This window comes from Melitaea cinxia, chromosome 15, assembly GCF_905220565.1.
Source record: "Melitaea cinxia chromosome 15, ilMelCinx1.1, whole genome shotgun sequence".
In the NCBI taxonomy this organism is placed as follows: Eukaryota; Metazoa; Arthropoda; class Insecta; order Lepidoptera; family Nymphalidae; genus Melitaea; species Melitaea cinxia.
The window spans coordinates 4,214,514-4,235,414 of record NC_059408.1 but is presented as its reverse complement, the minus strand read 5'-3'; the positions used below and the strand labels follow the sequence as shown (position 1 = coordinate 4,235,414).

The 20,901-nt window shown below is 32.7% G+C and overlaps 1 protein-coding gene across 1 annotated transcript; it reads right to left on the bottom strand.

The window, feature by feature from the left end:
* Positions 1–1,550: 1,550 nt before the first annotated feature.
* On the bottom strand, positions 1,551–19,880 carry LOC123660371 (graves disease carrier protein homolog). Its single transcript, XM_045595463.1, has 6 exons — positions 19,557–19,880; positions 19,021–19,247; positions 7,934–8,122; positions 7,140–7,296; positions 6,649–6,790; positions 1,551–2,305 (listed from the first exon to the last, which is right to left on the bottom strand). Exons 1-6 carry the CDS (start codon positions 19,618–19,620, stop codon positions 2,128–2,130), a joined length of 957 nt encoding a protein of 318 aa, XP_045451419.1. The 5' UTR covers positions 19,621–19,880; the 3' UTR covers positions 1,551–2,127.
* Between the last annotated feature and the right edge of the window lie 1,021 nt (positions 19,881–20,901).

Below are 20,901 nucleotides of genomic sequence, written 5' to 3'. Positions count from 1 at the left end.
ACAAAAGGCAAATTAGAGAATAAATAAACAGTTACATTATTGTCATAAAAACGTTATCATCATAATATATATTAATATGCTAAGGTTTATGTTTGCCTCCATTTTTAGAAAAAATCTCACAATGACCACATTAATTTATATAATTTTATAGATAATTGCTTGCTCTACCGGCATCAACTACTTAAAAATTTATTATTTATTTTGTTTTTGTAAATTAATTAATTATTAAAATTATACATATAGATATACATTGGACACAATACAGGAATGCTGCCATCTGAAGGCTTTAATTTTGAAACAACGTCAACGTGATTGACGGTCGGTAATTTTTTTTCAATTTCAAATTCGCGTATAAATACTTTTTTATAATTTTGTAGTGATAATTATTATACTTAATATAGTGAGAATTATTCGCACGGGTATAGCTAATTTTATAAAAAGTATTAATCAAGTTCTTATCAGTTTCATTTGCCTTAAATTAATGGGAATTGGTGGTTTTGTTTCAGTTGTGGATAAACAGGAGAAGAGAGCAAATTAATATCTCCTAGACATAAAAACTAATAATATAAATATTATTCTCTATTTTACAAAACACCAGTGGTTACATTATATCATACCCTGCTTTAAGCGTTATATTCTTCTTAATTTTTTACCATTACATCAATATTTTATCAACCTTTAAAATATATTTACAATAATTATACAAATATGTGAATGTACTGAAGTAATTAAAACAAAGAAAGAATAAAAATATTAGATTTTATACTAAAAATATTTTAACTATTGAAGACTTACTGAATATTGTCTTTATATTTCTTGATAATACTGGAAAGGCATTGATCAAATTATAAGCCAAGTTTCGAAAAATTAAAAAGTCATCGCTCTATCTATGTGCCTCGTATTCATTCAAAAATACTGTTTGATTTTCAAAATACATTTATAATTAACGTATATATCTGATACCTCAATTAAGTCCATTTACTATGTACATATTTCAAGTCCGCCAGAACTATTTGTAATCATTATGGAAACAATCTAAAATATTAATACATTTATGGTAAAAATGTTAGCATGAGATGAGTATGATGAAATTTTTATTAAACGTTTTAGCAAAAGCTATAAAGGAAATCACTCTGCTTATATACATTAAATAAATATTTCACATAATAATTTACCAAAAAATTAAAATTTAAGTAAAAAAACTGCTGTCTATGGTTTTTTTAAATACAATTACCACTTTTTTGTACAAATGTTTGAAGCAGTTCCTTATTACACAAAATGTTATATAATACCTCATAAATAACAAGAAAATTCATAGATATTCTAAAACTAATTTGAATTAGCCTCGTCAGAAGATGCTTTCCACATTTAAAAACAAATCCATATTAAGTAAGTAATCCATATTAGGTTTTGACAAATCCTAATTTTAAATTTTATTTTAATTATCGTTATTATTTTCTCGTATTTAAATACTGAGGAATGAAAAAAAAACTAACATAAAATATACACAGTCAATTTATATTCAGTCAAAAAAAAAAAAAAAATGACAATTTTTTTTTCAAATTTGTTTTTTAATTATGTGTAAAATTTAGGTAAATTTGACATTAAATTGTCTACACTTACATTACAAATACATTTTTTTACCAACATCAGAAAAGCGGCTGAGCAGTTCGAATTTGTCTTTTACTTTGTGAAACACAAAAAATACCATAAACATTTTAATGATTCATAAAAGCGTTTCGTCATAGTCGTAGGATAATGATGAATCCAACATATAATAAATATTACTAGCTGTTTCAAACAATTGTGTTATTTTTGACATAACTTTTTAAATTTTAGTTACAGTTTTTACATACATGCATCATTTTTATATTCAAAAATCCGAAAACAAAATTTTACAAACTGATTACTTTTAAATCTCAAATTCATATAATTATACTCAATAATTTATAGATTCGAAATATGGTAAAAAGTGAATTTCATTGTTATTTTCCAAACTGGCATTAATCTAAGATCATGACAATGAAATCTATGGTATAAAAATCATTACCGATTAGGACAGATAAAATTTGGAAAATGTACATATAAGTAGTATAATGTATAAAATACGTTATATTTTATCAATGTCTATGATAGTTTCATCCCGGTGTCCAACTGTAGCAGTTGCTTCATGAGTTCATATGTTGAGAAAGATGTCGCTACCATGGGGATAGCTCGGATATAGTTGATTGTCATACCTCGGTAGAGACCTTTGACAACTCCATTCTCTTTGTATATCAGCGTCAGTGTTTTCACCATGCCCATGCTGGTAAAAATATTATATATTTAATATTATTCTAAGATTAGGAGGAAAGATTCTGTAAGACAGTCTTAGTTTTGATTGTTTTTAATTACTTTAGTAAATCTTAGTATGATTATTAAGATAAAGATTTAAAAGAGGAAAACTATTTGCTACATATTAATTATCTTAATTAGTATTAATTTACTTATCTACATTTATAGCAATTAAGTTAATTATCAAAAAATAATCACCAAATCATTTAGAATAAGAAAAAGTAAAATTACCAACCTTCTTTAAATGTTGCCAACACCGGTGCAAGAAATATGCAAAAATAAGTTATTATTTATATATACATAAATTAGTACATAACTATAATCAGTCACTAAAGAAAAAAATATTAATAAGAAAAAGAAAGAAGTCAATAAGAAATAAAGTGCAAAAGAGTTCTACATATTACAACTACATACCCTATTTAGCTTTAAACTTCTACATAATTAAAAGAAATGTGCTGAAGATATTTCATTAAGGTCGATTTGTATTTCTCATTGTTCTGTTTACAAGCATAATTGTCACTATGCAATATGTTACATGACGATGCGTCGGCGTAGTGGTCACAGCAATGGCCGTTACGCTAGCGGTCGCTCGTTCAATTACCTCTCATGGCAAACATTAGTACAAGCGATACAGAGGTTTGGTGTAGTCTGGGCGTTTGTGCATGTGTTGCGTGTGTTGCCGAACCCCTGACATAGGAATAACGCTTAATAATCCGTTGAGTGTAAGGTGTTTATTCTATTTTGTTAAGAGCCATTTCGCAAATATCGTTAACAATCCACGGCATTGTAACATTTTGACGTCGTTAATCTCAGTATTGGATGCAATAATATATAATATAATTTCTATTTCCGAAATTTAATAGAGGACCCTTTGTTGTAGTAACATAATGCATCAGATTTTCGATTTATATTTTGTGTACAAAATTATTAACCTTTTCATTAGCTGTCTCCCTGGGTAAACGGTCGAAATGTATACTTTGAAGTCCTATTTTTCAATAATCTCTACTTTGAAACTGTTTTAAAAAATATGGTAACATGAGGAATACGTTTTTGTTGATACATAATTTAGTTTCTTTTTTCTATTTGTTTCCCCGTTAATCCATAATAGAATTTTAAAGTTCCGAATAATTTCTAAATATGTAAGTACAATTTTTCGCTGTGTGGCTACGGTAGTAAAGAATATAGCCACCCCCTCTCTTCTCGTGGGTGTTGTAAGAGGCGACAAAGGTATAACACAGTTCCACTACCACCTTGGAATTTAAAAAGCCGATCGATGGTGGTATAACCATCCAACTGCTGGCTTTGAAATACACAGGCCGAAGACGGACAAAGTCAGCCCTGCGGTCACCAACCCGCCTGCCCAGCGTGTTGACAATGGGCAAAACACATGAGTTCATGGCATTTTTGGCGCGAACTTATGGAGGCCTAATTCTAGCAGTGGACTGTGATAGGCTGAAATGATAATGATGATGATGAAGTACAATTTTAACGAACTATCTATACCAAAGTAAACTTACATCATTTAGGAACATAAAAAAAAATAATTAAAATAATTAATTAATTTTAATACCTTTTGCATCATCATCATCAAATCACGCATCAAACCCAGTAAATCAGTCGAGCGCCAGCGCTCTTAGAGGTAAGATATACGCTAAATTCTGCACAGCTGTCTCTTTTGCTTACACGCGCCAAGCGACTGTTGTTATAGTGTTATACACCGCATTTGATACTTTCATAAAAAAAATATGCGAAAATTACTGTAAAATAATATAAAGTCTAATAATGTAATTTCTGTACACAAATTTATTATTTAATTTTTTTTTCTCACATTATCAATACAAATAGGCATTTATATCTTTTTATCTTGTTGTTTGTTAATAAATCTGTTTATCGGCGCGATACTCGTATATTCGATTCATTCGTAAAGTCAAAACACTAAATCAATTATTATAAAAAAAAAATTCATAAAATTGATTTTTTATTTTTCTTTCAAACTAGCTGTGCCCACTTCATCCAAGTTGAATAGTGACTTTGGGCAGCATTTTTTGGATATATCTTTTGGTTTATTTTGGATAATAAACAGCGTCGTTTGGGCATTGTATTTACACGTTCAACGTGATTCTTTAAATTGGCATAACTTTTTTATTTATGAATCGATTGACATAAAACATATAACAATTACATTTTTATTATATGTATTGATGATTTATGGACTGTTGTTATATAACATACTTGAAATTAAAAAAAATATATGTAAAAAACATTTTATAACATAGTTATTAATTTTTATTATACATTGTAAGTGATCAACATTGTTTTTTGGTTGTCACACTATACCAGTAGCACAAAGACCGCGCGACTTGTGGGACCGCGGGCTGCGACCCAATTTACCTAAACTGGCAGAGCCAAAAATTGTGAAATGGCTCTTAAATATTAATATTTTTAGTAAATTTGGTTAATCTTTAATCTTTTTTGTAATTTTGATTAATTGTCATTTATTGATTTCTTGTTTGATTATCAGTATGAGTCATTAGTAATAATTATAGCAAATATTTGAAAAAAAAATGTGTGCGTCTCGGGACGTCCAACAGAAGTGATAATATAGACTAATCAAGTTGAACTATTTAATATTGAAATTGTTTAAGTTGAGAAAAAATTGCTAGCGCTGTGAGGGAGTATCTTTTTATCTTGTTGTTTGTTAATAAATCTGTTTATCGGCGCGATACTCGTATATTCGATTCATTCGTAAAGTCAAAACACTAAATCAATTATTATAAAAAAAAAAATTCATAAAATTGATTTTTTATTTTTCTTTCAAACTAGCTGTGCCCACTTCATCCAAGTTGAATAGTGACTTTGGGCAGCATTTTTTGGATATATCTTTTGGTTTATTTTGGATAATAAACAGCGTCGTTTGGGCATTGTATTTACACGTTCAACGTGATTCTTTAAATTGGCATAACTTTTTTATTTATGAATCGATTGACATAAAACATATAACAATTACATTTTTATTATATGTATTGATGATTTATGGACTGTTGTTATATAACATACTTGAAATTAAAAAAAATATATGTAAAAAACATTTTATAACATAGTTATTAATTTTTATTATACATTGTAAGTGATCAACATTGTTTTTTGGTTGTCACACTATACCAGTAGCACAAAGACCGCGCGACTTGTGGGACCGCGGGCTGCGACCCAATTTACCTAAACTGGCAGAGCCAAAAATTGTGAAATGGCTCTTAAATATTAATATTTTTAGTAAATTTGGTTAATCTTTAATCTTTTTTGTAATTTTGATTAATTGTCATTTATTGATTTCTTGTTTGATTATCAGTATGAGTCATTAGTAATAATTATAGCAAATATTTGAAAAAAAAATGTGTGCGTCTCGGGACGTCCAACAGAAGTGATAATATAGACTAATCAAGTTGAACTATTTAATATTGAAATTGTTTAAGTTGAGAAAAAATTGCTAGCGCTGTGAGGGAGGGGGCTGCTTACCGCTTATGTGTGAGAGAAAGGGAATCCAAACAGACTGGTGTCGTAACGCGTTACGTAACATAGCGGTTTACCTTCCCATAAGAAATTATTACTTCTAAAATGTTTAAACCTATGTGATATTTACTCATTTTTTATTAACATAAAATTGGTATTGTATGAGTTTGTGTACAAAAAAATATTATCAAATAATCTTCATGAGGATCATTCATGATGTGTGAATGTACACTACTACTACATTAATAAAAATGTAGGTATCAATTTAAAATTACCAAATTAACAATATTTTCTAACTTTACAAAAACCCATATTAATTAAACAAAAGTGAAAAAAGTTTGAAGTACGACAGCTTTTTGTTATAATATGATGTTAGAAACAATGCATAACATATTAGTATTGTTATCTCCATTCACCCACATTTTGTATATACATTTTTAATGAATGCTTTAATTATGTGGTATGTTCTAATTTCAAATAAATTGCTTTATATTGCTTGAAATTCGAATCGTCAGCAGAACATATAGATATAGCGAGTATGAGTGCAGTAACACCATATATCATTTTAGCCGGTAGTGAAATGTTGATAGCATTCGTTAGAAAATCGAAATATGCATGATTTTAGCTAAGGGCTCGTCCATTAATCAGTATTATTTACATAAAACAGTATTATTTAGCTGTGATCTTTTGTAAGATCGAGGTACGACCCCAGTTGGTCTGCTCCATATTTTGAGCAGTCCTGCTGTGCCCTACGTCAGGTAAAATGCATACGTGTCTACGTGTACTGTGTGTCGTTACGTGTGTTACCCGAATTTAGCGGTGCTAGGATGCATGCAGGCGAGTTGCATTCTTCGTCGGGTGACGTCTAGAGGGTAGGACACTGATTGAGCCACTGCACCCGCCAGGCCGCCGCATACTAGCTTGCCGGGTACTGTCAGTACAAGCCCACCTGGAAAATAAGTTAATATGCGTATTTTAAGTGTTTTAAAATAATAAAGGTTAAGGTATGTTATTTCATGAAGTGATTAACTTCTAATAATACCTAAATATAAGCCTTAGGTTTGTTGTTATGAATTTACAATTGAAATTAATTTTTATATAAGTAAGATTCAGGCATTCAGGTCTGACAAAATCTTAAAACTTAATTTAAAATTTAAAACTGTAAATTTAATGAATCTCTTTGCTAATTTTTCTTAGCAAAACTTCCATTCTGTTATACTTGTTTACATTTTTGTGTTGATGATTCTAAAGAGAAAGCAAAATAATAATATACTTTGATTTGTTGTTTGATTGTTTACCTGTATTTCTTTCACACTTCCGACAAAGCGTGCTAGGCAAATACTTCATACAGAAGAACTTCAGCGACTCGAAGCAGTAGAAGCTTAAGCCTGCGTATGGAACCATACCCACCATTGTGGGGACGAACCCGCGGTATAAAGCGCGAATACCTCCTTCCTGAAAAACGGTTAAAATAACTACGTTGCAATAATATCAATGCAAAAAAAATATTAAAATTAATAATATAACATTTTCTCAAATCATAGCGATGAACATTAAAGAAAGTCTATCTTCTTTTTATTCGACTTTAAAAAAAGGATATGCATAATTAGCTTGTTATTTGAGTTTGTACGTTACAACTTAGTCTTATCTTAGAACGTTAGGTAAAGAACTTTTTTAAACGTACATCTTCCATTTATTCCCATTTAAATTTGAAGAAAAAAGACGGCCCTTGAGCTCGTTTTAAAAAATTTATTTGTATTAAATTTCTTTTAGTCTTAGTTCTTAGTGTTTGTGTTGTGGGTATCCTATTCCAATTAAGGATCACCACGGGTTAGTTGTTAAGCAATATAGATTGTGTAACATGATTAGTTATTCTGAACTGATAAAGAAGTTATTAATATAGATTTCTTTTCATTCTCTATCAATACTTTCACTTTATTGGGACTTACCGCGACTTAAGTTATGTTACCATAACGTCTACAATGTCGCCGAAATATCGGAAATGATAATCGATAGTATAAATAAAAATATTATAGAAATTGAGTTTTTTTTTTTTAATTTTTCGTTATTTTAGTTAACTTTTGTCACTCACAGTCTTTAATATCGTGGTAGCGGCGTGTACGATGCCGGAGTACCGATGCTCTCCAGTGATCTGAAAGGCGAGCCTTGCTCGAATGGTGTCCAGCGGGTAGGTGAGGGTGACAGCGGTAAGTCCCGCACCCGCACCGGCCACGAACTTGTCGCCGTGCTGTACCAATGGTATGCTTAGACCGCTTAGATACTGAAACAAATGATTAGTTTCAATCACATGTCTTATTTTATTATTGTGACGAACGAAACTGAGTAATTGATTGGTGGTAAAGCATTTTTTTTTATGTCACTAGGTCGGCAAATAAGCGTACGACTCACCTGATGGTAATAGATTACCGTAGCTTATAGACGCCTGCAACACCAGAAGCATCGTAAGCGCGTTGCCGACCCAATCCCCAATCCCCCCAGGAGCTCTGGTCACCTTACTCACCAACAGGAACACAATACTGCTTGAAAACAGTATTATTTAGCTGTGATCTTCTGTAAGGTCAAGGTACTACCCCAGTCGGGCTGCTCCATATATTGAGCAGGAAATTCCTGCTGTGCCCTACCTCAGTTATAGCATCATCAGCATATTAATTGGACTAACAGTGTCACCGAAAATAGGCGAGATATAGCTAGATATTATACTGTTGTACTAATTTTTTGTTATATACGACTAGAGCGCATACGGTCCACTTGATGGTAAACGGTTACCGTGGTCTATGGACACACCTTATCTCGGACTACCTTACAGGAACAAAACGCTACCTGAGAGCAATATTGTTAAGTTGGGTGTGAACCTCTGATTTTGCTTCCCAAGATAAGCTTTTGACATAAAATTCATACCCATTGTGACACAATTCTATTATAATTAAAATCAGAAATAAATAGCTATTTGAAACGTGCTGGACTGTGTTTTTTACGGTGAATAAAAGATCCGGTAACAAAAAGGTCATATTTTGACATGTCTTATCTTTATCCGTTAATCACTGTGAGCCTCTAGGTTTCACATTCTTTGTAATCTAACAATATCCAAACTATGATGAAAATACAAATGCTTAGTCCATTGTAATGGAAAAATATCTTCTATGTGTATCTATTTAAATGAGACCCAACTGATTTGATCTCTGTATTCAACTTTACACACTTATAATGCGAGCGGTGGTTTTTAAAATTAAAGTGAAGTAAGAAACATACCACTGACGAAACAGTAAACGCACGCAGTTATAAGCTTTATGTTAAAGGTATAGAGGATATATTACATAAATATGTTTAATGAGTATAAATATTATTCAAGTCTCGTGCGTAAGTAGTCGACTGTCAAGTGTGGAATGGCGGTAATGATGCGCGATTGATTTACAAGTGAGGTTTGGTTATAGGAAATCAATAAATTCTGTCGGCGTTTTATCAAGTCTAGCACTGAAGTTTGTGAATATTAATTATAGCATACTTACTTCTTTTTTTTGAATATGCTAATAATATTTGTACGATTGATTGATTCAGCCATTAATAATGAAGCTTGTGCATATGCTGGGAATATGCGTCTTTCTCCTTTTAGGAGAAGGGTTAGAGCTTAATCCAATATTGTTATAATTGCTCCGTATTTTTCTATACTACGTATCTTACGTACTTTCGTCCGTAGCGGTACTTCTTTTTGACATTGCGTAAATTACAATAAATACCGAACATCTTCATGATCAATCGATCAAAGTTTTAATTATTATTTTTAGAACTTACTGATAGATACTGATTCTTTTTTATACACTTTTCAGCTTTATTTTTATTTCTCAAACTCATGTCATCCAAAAAATATCGAATCAAATCAATTTGATTGTCATTAAAAGCGGATATACGATTTTTAATACTTTTAACTCTATAAATAACAACTTAACTTTAATTCCCCAGTACTACTTACTTTACAGAAAAAGTTTTCTAAAATCCTTTCTCAGCTGACGTCTCCTATTCATAATCTATTTATGTTCCAAAATTCACACCTATAATAGTTTTCGAGAATTCGTGATTATAAAGATTTTTCTTGTAGTAGTGGGGCAAACAGACGTTCCGTCTGATGGTGGGCGGTTACTGTAGCCTATAAAAGATTGCAGTAATGAGCATCGCGAGCGTATTGCCGACCCTACTCCCGCTATTAAACCATCACATCTACATCGTCCACATCTCTGTCTAATTTATCCATGACAGGAACACAACACTACTTAAAATAAGTATTATATGGCTGTAATTTTCTGTGAGTGAAGATACTTCCCAATTTAAACTGCTCTTGATTTTTAGCAACATATTTCCCGCTGTGCCCTATCTTATCATCACTTCAGTCACTTCAGCCTATCGCAGTCCCCTGCTGGACATAGGCCTTCACAAGTTCACGCCAAAAACGGCGTGAACTCATGTGTTTTGCCTATAGTCACCACGCTGGGCAGCCGGGTTGGTAACCGCAGGGCTGGCTTTGTCGCACCGAAGACGCTGCTGCCTGTCTTCGGCCTGTGTATTTCAAAGCCAGCAGTTGGATGGTGATTCCACCATCGGTCCGCTTTTTAAGTTCCAAGGTGGTAGAGGTAATTGTAAATCCCTTAGTCGCCTCTTACGACACCCACGGGAAGAGGGGGTGGCTATATTCTTTCTACCGTAGCCACAAAGCACTCTATCTTATAAATAACAAATAATATTACGGGACACACACAAATGTATGTATGTAGTATTTGTAGATTTACACATATGTCAATTGATGAATAACCTAAGCTTACGTTAAGAATATTATTGACAATATAGTTGTGAAAATGTAAACCAAACAGTCGTAACGTCGTGTGTAACTCTACCGATGGTTTTACGACACGCTCGCCACGCTTCGTCGGTCAGGTGTTTGTTAATGAATGAACTCAAAACCGGTATCCTGCTTGTTCAGAAACGAGAGTCCGATGATTAACATAGTTTTCAAACTGGTAGAATTTTTGATGTGAAATATGCAGTCAGTTTTTTGTATAAACGGGACTAAAAACGGTAATTATAAAAAAAAAGTGGTTAGTTTCGTCTCTTCGCTCTTTTTGATTCTTTTCTATATCTATGTACCTATATCAAAAGCTCAATATTTGAATGCACAATTTGAACTGGTGTTATATATATATATTTAAATATACCAAATTAATAATAATCCTGTGCCGATTTTGTCCTTGCCCGTACTTCTTACTTTACTTTCTTGTACTGTGTGGCTACGGTACTAAAGAATATAGCCACCCCCTCTCTTCCCGTGGGTGTCGTAAGAGGCGACTAAGGGATAACACAGTTCCGCTACCATCTTGGAACTTAAAAAGCCGATTGGTGGCGGGATAACCATCCAACTGCTGGCTTTGAAATACACAGGTCGAAGACGGGCAGCAGCGTCTTCGGTGCAACAAAGCCAGCTCTGCGGTCACCAACCCGCCTGCCCAGCGTGGTGACTATGGGCAAAACACATGAGTTCACGTTATTTTTGGCGTAAACTTGTGGAGGCCTATGTCCAGCTGTGGACTGTATAGGCTGTAATGATTTGTTCTTGCCCCAATACCATACTTAAGAGAGACATTGTAACGAGTTTAAAGAAACTTTAATTCTGGGCGGTTATCACTGTAAAAACTTTACTCAATTTCATTAAGCAATTTTTGCATGATATCAAATCAAGCATACAAAAACTTTAAAAATAATTGTTTTATTTCAATCACTCTCATGAAAACCGACATTGGACGGTTGAAATACTATTAAACGTATGTTTTAAACGTTCTGTAGATATAAATCGTGGCGTGATATAATACAGCCTATGTAACGCCTAATTTTTATTATTATTTTTAATTGGAGAAGTAATTATTTAAATTATTTCAGTAGTCCTGTAAGTATGGATAAAATTTATATTAAGTGAAGCGAAATCGTGACAAAACGGAAATGCGCAAACAAGTTGTATTGCATCACGTGATGGTTAATATGTAAGCTGGTAGGTACTTGAAGAATAAATAAACTTGTAAATGCAGAGTGAATAAAGAGGCATTGAATCAAACATAATATTTGAACTTAATATCTCGTTTAAGCTATATACAAAAAAAATCGGTCAAATATAACAAAACAGTTTAGCCACAAGATACGACTAACAATAAGATTTACGTTATGGATATTGATATAGAATAAGAAAATAAAAACGAGTGAAAAATAACGCATTAGATGATTTTATTAAATTATAAAAGTTACTAAGTAACTGAGGTAGGGCACAGCAGGAAAAATCCTACCTCTACCTTACAGATGATCACAGCTAACTGCTTTCAAGCAGTGTTGTGTTCCTGTAAGTAAGGTGACCAGAGCTCTTGGGAAGGGTCGGGAGTAGGGTCGGCAGCGCGATTGCGATGCTTCTGGTGTTACACATAAGATATGGTAATCGCTTACCATCAGATGAGCCGTACGCTTGTTTGCCGACCGAGTTGTATAAAAAAAGTAACTGAATAAATAACGTAACAGCATATCAATGTTGGTATTATTTCTTCAGTTAAATAAAATATTATTAATAATAAATAAATTTGTTATTTTTCAATATTCATCAGCCTGTTGCAGTTAACTGCTGGACATAGGCCTCCACAAGTTCGCGCCAAAAATGCGTGAACTCATATGTGTTGCCCATAGTCACCACGCTGGGCAGGCGGGTTGGTGACCGCAGGGCTGGCTTTATCACACCGAAGACGCTGCTGCCCGTAAATATTATTTAGAATAAAATTATTTCCGTTTCATCCGAATTTCCGATACTGGTCATAAATTTCCGGAATTGAAACGGCACAGCGATGACGCGGTATACCACGCCTTAAAATTGTGTTAGTGAGTCGCAAGCAAAATCACGCAATTTACACACATTCGTGGCATGCCAAAGACTGTTTTGGTTTTATGGAGCTCATTTTTTAGTTAAACTGTGGTAATTTAATAGTACTGAGGAATTTGATTTGCTAATAATACCATGCATAGACTCAACATTTCAACTTCGGTTGTATGCTTTCATGTTCTTGAAACATCGTGTCTTTAAATTGTGTAACATTCACGCGATGGTCAAAGCCGCACGTGTACTTCTTCCTAGCTTTCTTGTTCGAGTAGTATTAATAAAAGTAGTTGGTATTTTTAATTAAAAATAAATAAATAAAGTCGGAGCATCTAGCCTAAAAATACGACGAGATTACCGGTATGTACTATAGATTTTGGATTCAACAATAGGTACTTGTTTTTAATGTCATATCGATCAATGGCCTATTAGCAAAGAGTTTTGACCAACACCTTAAGAAACTCGTTTGATTGTTGGGTCAGATATAAATGGCACAGTTGCTTAAAAGGAGGTTTCTCCGCCTGGAGCCCTAAAGAGTGCTTATTTTTTAGCTTTGTAGAAATGCCAGTGTCGTGATGTTAATAATTATAATAGTTTTGTTACATCACATTTGTCTATTCAATTGTAATAAAGTCACTGGCATGTTTCATAGGTATTTTTTGTAATCACGTGTCAATTTTTTGGCCCTTGGCCATGTAAATTTAATAATTATACTTGGATGTAGTGTTCGTGATGAATAGAAGTAAATGTTTGCAATTGACGAAATATTTTTTGATTATATTATTATTTTCCTTGGCATTCGTTTGTTTTTGCTTTCATCATCATACTTAGTCAATTTATTTATAATTCAGTCTGTTACATCGCATAACTGGGCATAGCATCTTTTTCCTTGTAGGAGAGTAAGCTTATTTGTTAGCTTTTTTTTAATTCTTACTTAATACCCTTTTTTACGTGGGAAAAATCCATCATGGATACCCTCCAGTGCGCGGGCGCCAGAGGGCTATGTCAGACTCCTACTGCCTAAAAAACCACCACGTGTGAGCAGTCGTCTGCCTGGGTGGGGGTCTATGTGGGGTCGTGTCGTCCGGCCGGCCGAAGTCCCCCGACTATCGACCGGCGACCCCACTATTACGAGGAGGGGGGGGGGGGTCAAATCGTCTCCTCTTTGCTTCCGTACATCTGCGCCGGAGTGGGTCAGCGGAGACGTCATTCTCCCTGAGCCGCTCCACGGCCTCCTTCTGCGTCATCACCTCTTCGCAGAAGGAGACCGCCGCCGCCTGCCACGATCTCTTACTGTCGAGCATGGCTTTTACGACGCTCGGCAGTGAGAGATCCCGTCCAAATGCTTGCTTAATACCTAACCAAGTTCATCTCATACAAATACCTTACCATTTTCTTAAAAAGCTGGTATCAACATAGGTGGTGTACACACAAAAGTTTTTTCACAAAGGCCCGCTTGGACAATAAACTGTTAAGCATACAAATAAAAAACGATTTTTTACAATAAATGTTTTTGTTCTTACATTTATTTTTATTTCAGTAACTTCTTTTGTTTACGGTTCTTGCATAGAACTGTAATGTTTCGTCGCTTGACTATAAGAGTATAATGGCCTGTTTTATTGTCAAAAGATAAAAATTTACATTTAATTTTTACTTATAAAATTTTACTTCATTTGTCAGATATTCTATTATGTCGATTGTGAAACCATAAATAGCAGTCCAGGCACATAGTTTCTTTATTTTGTTAGTCTCTCATAGACCATATCAGCAGAAGTAGAAATCGTTACGGATATAAAATTTTAGACAGGGATATTTCAACAATATTATATACTAGCTTCTGCACGCGACTTCGTCCGCGTGGACTCCGCTCCTATTGATCTTAGCGGATAATATATAGCCTATAGCCTTCCTAGACAAATGGACTATCTAACAATGAACGAATTTTTTAAATCTAACCAGTAGTTCCTGAGATTAGCGCGTTCAAACAAACAAACAAACTCTGCATAATATTAGTGTAGATAACTTGTTTACGAAAATTAGAGTTTTAATTTTGAAAGGAAATGCTATTACTATAACAGTTGTTACGTTATTACGTTCGGATCCCTGGTAGAAAAAGATTTTAAATCTCATCAATTTTATGAAATGATTTAGCATGTCCTGTGTGAAGTTGACTGGTATACGCGCCGATTATTTACGGTTATCTAATTTGGATGAGGAATCTTTTATCGCGGTTACGGTTCTCAAATATTTGTTTTGGATATAGAAATATTTGCAATGCTTGTCGTTTTGCTTCCTCATTGGAGTTGCGAAGTAAAGATTAAGGTAGAATGTAATGTTAATAACCAGGTTTGAGATGGCCAAGAAAGTTGTGTAAAACTAAAAATTATAAAAAAGTGCATCATTTAATAATAGCGTAATTATAGTGCATTTAAAATTTAAAACATGAACGTAAAGGTCATAACTGTTTATGAAGCAAGTAGCGTGACGATGATGATTCTATTTCCTGCAAATGTATATACAATATACATACATATCTATGTATTTTTTTAGTTCATAGATAGATTTATGTTACATAAGAGATAATTATTGTAGATTCCCGCTTGAGATGGATATTTGCATTTGTGTAATTATTTCTATCCAGTCTCGTTTGGCAGTCCGGGTGGTCTTGACTGTCTATGTGGGTCTCCCCGCCGTGTCTCGGAGAACACGTTAAGCAGTCGATTCCGGTTGTTATCACAGTCGCTTGATAACGATCACTACACATAATATAGACCATTGGACATAGTGGATTAAGCCAATCCTTCTCCTACTTGGAGAAAGAGGCCTATATCGCGTAATGTGATGTTACAGGCAGAATCAAATTTAAGACCAAAAAAGGTAACCATTGACTGATAACAATGTTTTTTTTTTCAATTAGCTGTAGAATTAGAGATCGACACAATTGTGTCAACTTGGGTATCAGAAAAAGGATTTCCGTTTAATTGCCTACGCTCGAACGCTAAAAATTATAGAAACAGTTTAGAAACAAAGGCTAGGCCTCAATTCCTGTATTAGAAAAATGATTCGCTGCGTTTAAATTCGAAGAGGTCATGTTTAACAATGAACGGTTTGTGAACAAAACGAATCAATAAAAAATATTCAATTTTCAATTGCAAACACAATTCGTCATTTTAATTTGTAAAGATTACGAAATCTTGTTCACAAGATGTTAAAATCTTCGATAGTTTCCATTGTAAGTAAAAATTACCACATTCTATTTTTAGGCAACACTTATCTCTTTGATAAGCCAATCGATTTAGATATTTACAAATTTTATTGAGTGTAGAATGTACTATACGAACCGCGCGGTGACACCCATTTTGAAAAATGTTTATGATAGTCGTTTTCACCAATTGGTTATAAATTTTATCTCGCACATAAGCTAGAGATAGATTTTTAGCAGGAGCATGTGATACAGTCCTTTCAAGACAAACAAAAAAAGAGAAAGCAGTTTTTAGGGTCTGATTCATTTTCTACTAATGAAATAATGTAGTAATTATGAATTGTTATGTACTACGTCATAACTATGTTCGATAGCTTCACAGAAACTTGTAAAATAAGACTTTACTCTCCTAAATTTGTTGTAGGTTGATGTGTTATTTAATATCCCGGATGGTTTATTGACATTACCTTTTTCTTAATTATTTGAAATTAATACCAACTGATTATTATCAGCGCAATCAAAGAAATGAACAAACAAAATCAGACATTTTATTTTATAATTTTGTTATCTTGACATGATTGATAGTAAAATTTTAAAGATTACAGATTTTATTACAAATTAATTTTTACACATGTTCATTACTAACTGTGCCCTTGACTTCGTTCGCGTGGAATAGTGACTTTGGACAGCATTTTTTGGTTATATCTTTTGGTTTATTTTGGATAATAAACAGCGTCGTTTGGGTATTTACACGTTCAACGTGATTCTTTAAATTGGCATTACTTTTTTATTTATGAATCGATTGACATGAAACATATAACAATTACATTTTTATTATATGTATTGATGATTTATGGACTGTTGTTATATAACATACTTGAAATTAAAAAAAAATTATGTAAAAAGCATTTTATAACATAGTTATTAATTTTTATTATACATTGTAAATGATCAACATTGTTTTTTGGTTGTCACACTATACCAGTAGCACAAAGACCGCGCGACTTGTGGGACCGCGCGCTGCGACCCAATTTACCTAAACTGGCAGAGCCAAAAATTGTGAAATGGCTCTTAAATGTTAATATTTTTAGTAAATTTGGTTAATCTTTAATCTTTTTTGTAATTTTGTTTCACAAACAGTAAATGTTAAGTGAAGTTCACCACAATATATTAGTGAAAACCACAATTAAATCGGATAAGCCTTTTCTGAGACTAGCGTGAACAAACGAATAGACAAAAATTTTAACAATCATTGTTTTGGGTGCTATTTACGTTGATAAGTCCCAATAATATTTTTTCTTATATATCTTTCTATGTACAGACAGCGATACGTTACATTTTTATTATATGAATTAATGATTAAAACGACGGTACTTAGGATAATTCTGATTAGTTTTATAGCTAGCTATTAGTTAAGGATTAAGCTTTCGTTTGTAAATAATAATAATAATAACTACAGCGAAATAAATTTTAGCAAACTACTGAGTCTTATTGTTTACTGTTGAGAAAATTCCATGAAACATTTCTTAAATGATTCACTTGTATTGCAGAGGTTTCATTGACTTTAGTCATTTATAACAAACGACTAATAATATCAACCTTTGTAAAAAAATCATTGATGCATTAATTACTAGAAATCTAAACTAAGTAACAAGATAAAATATAGCATACGGAAGATTAGTTGATATTCATCATTACATGGATGAATGGAATAAACTAGTCCATAGTCATAGGTCCATCATTTTTCTGTCATCGAACATTTCTTTATCCAAGTAGTCTCTGCTAAAGTCTAAGTTACTTAAGACAGGCATTCATTTATAATTTATTTTTTCTCAAGTAAGGAGGTCATGTTGCAAAAGGAGGCTGCGGAGCGACAGCGCGAGACCGACGCTCACGTTAACCCGCTCCGCAGGAGACGACCAGGGGGAAGGAGACGCCGATATGTGTTCTTTTACCCTTCGCAATAGAGTGGAAGAGGGGCACCATTCCTTCCGCTCGCCATTAGGGTAATAGAGAGCTCAGTGCCCATGGGCATACTAGAGACAAAGGCAGCCCGCACAGGCGGGCCAATCGTCGGGGCATGCGTCCGGGGGCACCCTGCTATGACGATGAGGGAACCACTGGATTTTAGTGGTTAGTCTAGGTTGTTCACCGAGCCAGGAACCCTACACTCGGGATTCGTAAAAGCATTTCGAAGCGAAAAAAAGGCATTAATTTATAAGCACTTGTTCCTCAATAAATAAGTTATTCTTACACATAGATATCAAACTTGGTGTAAAATTCAAGTCAGACCCTAATTAATATATTTGAACCCAACAAACAGTTCTAGCTTTGTTTACTAATATAAATAAATAGTTGAAATATAAAAAAAAACGAGTGTTCTTTAGATCACACGACTGAAGTAAAACTTACGAAACGTAACTCTCTCACTTTCTTCACTAACTCAACCTCTCAACTTCCGTTCGCCTCGCCCGAACGCAATTTTCGCAACACTCTTGTCACGCATTCACCAGCTTACTCTCCAAGTCAAGAGTGCGTAAAGAAGTTCTACTTCATAAAAACTGCTTAAATGAATTATGGTAATAATTTTTGTAACATTTTAATTAGTAACATAACATTTTGAGAATACATAATTGTATTAAGAATGTAAGAGCTAGAAAGCCAGAACTATTTAGATGTATACATCTAAATAGTTCTGGCTTTCTATGTATTTGATAAAATTTATTTGCTGTACAGCTAACCTATTTGTTATTTAGTATTAGTATTAGATATAAGCTTTGCTGTATTACCTAGCTACTGGTTGTCCATAAATAAATAAATAATGTAAATTTTGTTAATAAGTATAATATGTTATTTATATAATTGTTTTTCATAAAATATGTAAATAATTATTACTTGAATTTATATTAAAAAAATGGCTACCTACATAAGTGAGAATAAGTTTACCAAATCAAGATGTGATAAAAGAATCTACTGAAATTCAACTCTATCACCCATCAACCACTCATATGCAATTATAACATGTACCTAATAACAGGCTTAAGTCTTTAATAAAAAGGAATCTTACCTTTTTATAAATCTCAAAACTGGTAAACTGGGTTGCAGCATATGGAAATATCCGGACCATTTGAGCGCCATTTCCTTTGTATAGTGCGATCAAAGATTCATGCTTAACAATTGCCATTAACCCACCAAACACACCATGGTGTTTGTAGTGAGCGGACTGAGCTTGTAACAGAATCTTTATACGGTCCAGTGGTGCTACTGTAGTTTTTGCACACATACCTGCTACACCTAATAGTGAGGAAAACTAACAGTATTAAAAGAAGTTAGTGTAATAAACAGAAATAAAAATATAGATTTAGCAGCATCTATACAATATGCATAATGTATTTGAAATTAAATAAAGTATTTGTAATATTATTGTTATTTCAAGTAAATTTTATTAGTGTCAGTAAATGTAAACTAAGCTTAAGATAATATTTTCTTATTCTACTTAATTTAAATTAAACATACTTAGTTGTGTAAATACTTAGATACAATGTTGCATGTACCACATAAAAAATAAAAAAATTGTAATAAAAATTAAAAAAGGATACTCACCGCCAGCAAGTAAATTTTTAAGAATAAAATCAAAGTCATTCTTCGGTTCGATCGTGAGAGCCATCTTCGATCAGATATTCAACAAAAGCGACAAAATTATAAAACCTTTGACCCGCACGCCTTACTATGTAGGACCTAATTAATAAACACTAAATGGCTCATACACGAGAAACATGTCTTCACGATTTGGAACGTAACATTATAAACTCGCTTTCACCACAAGACTTGCAAACAAAACTTTCTTCATAAGACTATCACACAAGACGATGTCACAAAGTTTAAATTTATTTATGAATTCAAATTCAAAATGTAAATAAAAACGAGAATAAATTAAACTTATTACGTATTGAATAGAATTTTAGTAATTGTGATTAGAGATAAACGGTTATCGCTTATATTATTAAAATAATTTCTTTACTATTCGACAGTCACCTCAAACGTTAACGTTCGTCTGACAGCTCTGTCAGACTGACGCTAACTGCAGGCATGGCGATCTGAAATCGATTAATCTGAGAATCGATTTTTCAGACCAAATCAATCGATTTTTAAATCGATATGTTGATTTGAATCGAGTGAATCGAATTTCAGTCAGTGAATCGATATTTCACCCTTGAAAATTGATTAGATTTTTTCTGTTTTGGTAAAAACCATAAAATTATTTACAATTAGCTGAATGTACTCGTAATATTACGGTGTTGCCAGTTAAAAGGTAAATTACTCAAAATTTCGCGAAATAGTATTCATTGTATCCACTTTCTCAGTTTATTCACTATCTACTCTTCATATTTTCTCTTTTTATTTAACACTACTTTTCTATTACTCACTCATCTCTTTCTCTATACACCCTAACCTTTTATGACAATGTTCCCTCAAAAAAAAAAAAAAAAAAAACAAGTACCAAACAAAAATTTAATATATTTTATTTAAAAAAAACATAAGTACCAAACAAAAATTTATATTTACCATTATTCTTAATAATATTTTATTTTAAGAGTAAATAAAAATAAAAGTATGACGCGTTATTTTATACTATCACGACTTTCAAAGAACCTAATTTAAAAGTTTTAGCCTCTAAGTGATGACTATTAACTTAATGTAATAAAACAATGATTAAACAATAAGTATCACATTAAAAGTGTAGAAATAAGTAAGAAATAAAATTATCGAATTTTTTCCTAGAAAATCGGGAATTTTTTGAAAAATATTTAAAGAATTAATAACTCCAGAACCATTGTTTTTGGATGGGGTATTTCATACATAGATAGATAGGATATGAGCTTTACTTTAGCACCTCCAGATCTTTTACACCTATTACCTGTCACCGTGCATACTTTCATTAGCCAGA

Bases quoted from the DNA above. Each gene is read 5' to 3' on its own strand.
- LOC123660371 (XM_045595463.1), bottom strand. From the start codon at position 19,620: ATGGCTCTCACGATCGAACCGAAGAATGACTTTGATTTTATTCTTAAA. The intron at 19,248-19,556 runs GTGAGTATCCTT...CCTCACTATTAG, and splicing joins TAAAAATTTACTTGCTGGCG to GTGTAGCAGGTATGTGTGCA. The intron at 7,297-7,933 runs GTGAGTGACAAA...ACCGTTTTTCAG, and splicing joins CTACCACGATATTAAAGACT to GAAGGAGGTATTCGCGCTTT.